We start from the raw sequence: 5,747 nt of genomic DNA, 5'->3' as shown, positions 1-5,747 counted from the left end.
CAGCCGGAGCCGGGAAAGCAGCAGGGACGGTGGGAACTGCTCTCCAGGTGGCGTTTGCTACCGAAAGCGCTCGGTGGCCGCATAGACGTGCCTCAAGGTGGTTCAACAGTAACACAGCAAAATCCCGTCTTGCCTCTGCCCCACCTTCACGCCTCTACCAAGCCCTCTCGACAGTATTAGATACTTCATGCACAAAGTAAGAATCCCAAGTCACCTTCAGAACACTTTATTCAGAGGCAAAATAGCGTGGTAAGTGTAGATAGAATTCAAAAAAGAAAAACTGCTGTAAAGGATTAGGATCAACAGTTGACTCTCCTTATGGAACCAGTCAGTCTCCAGTGAGCACGGAGATGTCTGTACGGCCATGGGACATCACGGTTCTTTCTTCTACAAAAAGCATCCGCTGTTCTTGCACTTTCCATGTTCTTCAGTGAAAAAAAAAAATCTAAAATAAAATTACTGTACAGCTGGAGAAATAGGCATTGTAATCTGAAAGAGACAAATAATTCCTATGAATATTACAGCTCCTCACTGGCAGCAGAGGACACAATAAGGCACATATTTATATCTAAATACTAACATTCATTACTATTGTATTGAATCTTAATAGGCACCTAGGATGAGAAACCAATTTTGCAGGAGGAAAGCTGAAACTGATCTGCGTTATTAGATTGTGTCACAGCTGGTAATTTTTTATGACCATTTTTACTAGGTATATTTGGCCTTTTTTTTTTAATCTAATACAGCTTCTAGTCAGTACATACTCTGATTTCCACGTACACACTTGTGGCTAGGGTACTTGCAGAGGCCTTGCCTCTGCGTGTCTAATAGCATTTTCCTGGACCTGCTCCACATTTCATCTCTCCAACAGAATTCAAATGTCATCTGTCGCTGGCAGCACTCCCAGCTACCAGGAAGCAAAACCTCAAACCATCCCACACAAGGAATGCAGTCCATAGGGATGGCTCAGGCTCTGAGTCAGCCCTGTTCAGAGACTACACGGATGTCCCCATACACAGAGCTCCTGCTCTGAAACACATTATCACAAACATCAAGGTGGAAAAAAAAAAATCCAATTTACTTTTAACATTAAAAGGAAAGGAAAATAGGAGTGTAATAGTTTATTGCTTAAGTTTTACTTGTGCAGTACAAATTCTAACAAACACTTTTGGGCTTTTGTAAGGGACTGAGGGGAAAAAAAAACACCTTTGAATGACCAATGGGACTGAGTAAATTATTTAAATGTGTGTTTCTCCACCAAGAGTAAACCCCAAAGAAAAGAAAGATAGCATGTCTCTGTTCCTCAGTCTTTCACGTTTTTATGGCTATACTTAGAACTGGAAAAAAAGTTAATAAATGGTATTTATATATAGGCACCATTTAGCAAAACTGGTCTGTTAAACTCTTTTCCACTCAACCATAGCAATGGGGAAAGGTTTCAAGATGTCTGTGATGATTACAAAAGAAAGTTTAGATTGGATTCTTACCTTATTTACTGACTCTTTGTTACTACTGTTGTTCCATTGTGAGCAGGGATAATAGGTGCAGGAAAATCCAGTTCAGGGGCATCAAAAAAGTATGCCTGCATTATTACAGAGGAGAAAAAGACCGTTTAGAGAGAAACAAACAGTTCTGCCTCATCCCAGCTCTTTCTTTCCACACTGACTGTTCACAAGGTACAAACACAGCATTGAAATGGCAAATGTGGGTCTTTTCTGGTTTTATCAGATTAGAATTGGTCAACTAAAATGGTGCTCTACACTGTACTTTTAAATATAACAGTTCGTGGCTAAGGCCTTTGAAAAAGACCTGAACTGGAAAGGATTAGATTGCAGGTATTTATTTGACTGTTTGCTGTTTTAACTGATGAAGCTCCAGGCTGTCTCCAGTGACAGGAGCCCCACTGATGTCAGCTGCAAGTCTCCTGCTGACACCAGAGTTGTGTTTTGCCCTCACCTCCCTGCACGCTGAGCTGCGGGGAACCAAATCTATCTACTCTGGAAGCTGGCGGGGGGAACAGAACTGAAACCTGAATGAGATCGTTCTGCCTACGGCAACAAACAGACAACAAATAATTTAAGTACTCATCATTACGTATTTCAGTAGCATTAGGGTCTTCTGTTTTCGTAACGCTGATATTTTACTAAGTTCTAGCAGGTTTATGTTTTCATACATAAAACTCATAAGCACACACTTTACGTTGAACATTTAATCATTTTAAAGGACTAAGCATAGCACTCATTGGAATAAACTGCGACTGGATACTATGAAGATTAATGCTCTGCTGATACTACGATGAATTTCAGATCAATTTAAAACCGTTCTGTGAGTGATTTTGTGGGAGTTGGACTTGATGATCCTTATCGGTCCCTTCCAACTTGAGATATTCCATAATTCTGTAATTCATGTTGAGTTTGTTACTAGCACTGTCAAAGTCAGACTGGCATCAATTTTTGCTACGTTTAAAATAATTGGAACTTTTACTTTGGAGGTTTTTCAGAAGTACTATTTCTTTCCTTATCAAAAAAGATAAAGCCAACCCTTCCTTCCCTGCACCATAACATGTTGCCAGTCCCAAGAAATAACAGATTACAGAAAAGGAGAGGCAGCGTCATACCAAACAGCCAACAGCCAGCAGGGCATGAAGCAGAACAACGGTTCCCACGGTCGCCAGTGCAATCCTCCGGTTGTCATCTCGGACAGCGGGCCAAAAGGTCATCACCAAAACAGATCCCGAAAGGCACAAGGAGAACATCACCAGGACCCAGCGCACCACTTTTTGTGGAATGATCCATAAAATCTATAAAAGGGAGTAAAACGATCATTAAAGAGACTGTGTGAAGCAGGGACTCATTTATTTAATGCATTGTTCTGTGACATTTCATCACTTCCAGCCAATTTGCGCACAAATTAACTCGTGCCTTATCTGATACGTCTCTGTTACTTGAAGAAAGAACAGCAATAGCAGAAATGATAAGAGCATGTCCCCTGAGTTATGGCACTCCCTCCAAGGCCTGCCCCTTGCCAGAGAGGCCCAGCATGGTCCCTGCTAGGGAAACCTGTCCTCAGAGCCTGCCCACTGCCACCCCACACACCGATGTCTGTACCCTGGGAACACACACACCCCAATGCCTGAAGCTGCTGCGGGCTGCCTGCCAGTCTTGCCGGCAGCACCCTTGCTTGGATTTGCTTCCTCTAGGGAAATGACCCGTCCTGGGCTTTTCCAGGACTCACAAGATGTCTTTACACTAGACAAGGTTCAACAAAAAAAGCTTTATTCTAGCCAAGCAAAAGGAGCAAATGATTTGCCTAGTATGAACAATATTATAAGAAATAGCAAATTTTCTAAACCAGCAACCTTTTTGCAGGGCATGTAATAGAGGTGGACTCTTTAGGCCATACGTACCGCTGTGGGAATGTAAATGAAGAGGGAGTAGCCATATACACACACTATCTCCAGGAACGAGTAGGAGACAATGTTCATAACTTTACTGTTCCTCCACATCAGGAATCCCCAGAGAGCAAGGGGAACAAGCCAAGCGTACGCATAAATCGCTGTTGCTGCTATGGACACTGGAAAGATGACAAAAGGTTCAATGTTCTATTTACAATACCAGCTAGAATCAAATGTGTAGAAGCCTGATAACTAGAAAGCTACCTTTGAAGTCACTTTCAAAATATAAAGTTTGAATTATTAATAAACTGAGAACTTTGCGTTTACATCCAGTTTACACCCACTACTTTGCCAGCACTTCAAGTTAGTTTAAAAGTAAAGACTCCAGAAAGCATTCTCTTGATATTTTCATTTTCAGTATTACACCACTGTACAAAATGCTATTGGTTTCAGCGTGAAAAGAAGAGCCACAGAGGAAAGAAAAACTAAGGCTAGAAAAATAACTGCTCTAATTACTCCTGCTTGCTCTACTAAAACCCTGTAACTACTTTATGCTCTGGAGAAGTAGGGTTCTGCCAGTTACAGCCTACTTTAAGGACTCGAGTCACATCTCTTGAACTTTAAAGACAGCAATCAATTAAAAGACTCTGCTAAATCGAAGCTGTGACCTGTTTTTATGTTGCTTCATTAGTACATTGAAAAAAACAAACCAAAAAAACCAAACGCATGAACTCAGGACTCTATCAACTATGTACAAACCTTTTCTGAACTCGGGTACATAGTGGTACGTTGGTTTGCCCAGATGGATGAAGAAATTCGAGAGATTGCCACTAACAGCAATAGTAAAAACAAGTGTGGCACATATCCAAAAGGGACCTTAAAGGGAAACAAAGAAGTTCAATAACAACTCCTCTGCCTTTTTTTTTATTTTTTATTTAAGGTTAACAAGTAAAAAGAAATACAGACTTGAAACTTTTAGCACAGAAGAGAACTCCTCACACTTCATACCTACCGTAAAGGTCAGGATTGCTGCGGATATACAGCCTTACAAAGTTCTTCCCTGGTACTGGGAAAACCGAACCTTTGATTCTGTCCAAGACCTATGAAAACAAACAGATTTGTCTGACTGAAAATGCAAGGGGCAGGGAGCGGAATTCAATGTCTGAATAAAGCATAGTTCAGACAATAGTTCTCTGGAGTGGAATATTAACCTGGTATGTGTCCACATCAAAGAACGTCTGGTAGTACTCAAATGTCCAGAAAGGGGCACTTTTCTTCTGTCCTGCAAGCAGCTGTATGGTGGGAAAGGGAACATGGAAAAAGTTACAAGCATGCAATTTATGCATTGTTAGTTCATTTACACAATAGTCAAGTGATTTCCATACCCAGATAGAAAACAAACTTAACAGGGTGGCACTTACTATGAATTATTTAACAGTTTCCCTTTCCCCCTCTAATGTTTGTTAGCAGCAGCTAGTCTCTCATCTCCCTGCAAGCAGAATAGTGGCCTGGGGTTCTAAAGAGCAGCCTGATACAACCTTCTGCCACATCATTTATAACACACGCCTTCATCAGCATCACAAGTTCCCTTTCCATTGCTGATAGCTGCATTAGCTGAACCCTTCAGACAAGGCCTGGCCATTTCAAAATTTCCTGCTCTCCTGCCAGAGTCACCAAGGCCACAGCAGAACCAAAAGAAACAAGCACGGTGCTGGTTTGTCAGCTGCTGCCGTGCTCATCTTCTGACATATTTGCTTAGCTTAAATCACCACCATTTCAGTACAATTTCCTAGGCTGCAAACCACAAGAGAGCCAACGCACATTTGCTTCTGCCACTCTGCTATCGAGAAAGTAACCTGTGACAGAAAAGAAGCAAGAGTTTTAAGTCACCCAGTGTGAATCCCTGGTGTCCTCTAGAAATACCTCAGTGTTGTCAGCACCATTTGTATACGTGCCAATGGAGGCACTGTAGGTGTAAGACCATTACCTCTGTTTTATCAGAGTCATCGGTCCCCAGTAATTCATCATCCTCTTCTCTCCCTGGCTCCTGCAGACGGCCGCGCTGATTCTTGGGGATTTCAACTGGCTCATCGATGCTTATTGTGGTAGCATCTGGATTTGCTGCAAGCAAATTAGCTGCATCGTCAAATTCTGCAAATAAGTACATTACAAGACAGGCAATGATCAAGCTACCAAAATTTTTTGTTTCATGGCTCAAAAAAACTACATTAAGACCCGTACACAGCCCAAGAAAGGATACGTCACTAGCTTAGGCATGTCAAATATGATCCGTTTCTTAAAGCCAAACTGTCACAGATCCAGCTGAACACGTACTGAGTTATTACGTGTGAGG

The 5,747-nt window shown here is 41.7% G+C and overlaps 1 protein-coding gene across 2 annotated transcripts in view; it reads right to left on the bottom strand.

Moving 5' to 3' along the window:
• Positions 1-1,485: 1,485 nt before the first annotated feature.
• YIPF1 (Yip1 domain family, member 1) overlaps positions 1,486-5,747 on the bottom strand; it is a 4,892-nt gene continuing 630 nt past the window's right edge. Inside the window, exons 2-8 of one of the 2 annotated variants that reach the window (XM_009709200.1) lie at positions 5,382-5,545; positions 4,606-4,686; positions 4,407-4,494; positions 4,154-4,270; positions 3,407-3,573; positions 2,618-2,800; positions 1,486-1,582 (exon numbers count right to left, since the gene is read on the bottom strand). In XM_009709200.1, the coding sequence (XP_009707502.1) occupies positions 1,493-1,582; positions 2,618-2,800; positions 3,407-3,573; positions 4,154-4,270; positions 4,407-4,494; positions 4,606-4,686; positions 5,382-5,545 (890 nt within the window). In that variant the 3' untranslated portion in view covers positions 1,486-1,492. The remainder of the gene's footprint in view (positions 1,583-2,617; positions 2,801-3,406; positions 3,574-4,153; positions 4,271-4,406; positions 4,495-4,605; positions 4,687-5,381; positions 5,546-5,747) is intronic. The other variant, XM_009709201.1, reaches the window with a different exon arrangement.

The sequence above is a fragment of the Cariama cristata genome, unplaced genomic scaffold, assembly GCF_000690535.1.
Source record: "Cariama cristata isolate BGI_N322 unplaced genomic scaffold, ASM69053v1 scaffold41101, whole genome shotgun sequence".
Classification (NCBI taxonomy): Eukaryota; Metazoa; Chordata; class Aves; order Cariamiformes; family Cariamidae; genus Cariama; species Cariama cristata.
Note: the sequence above shows the minus strand (reverse complement) of the source record. Positions and strands in the feature narration are given on the sequence as shown.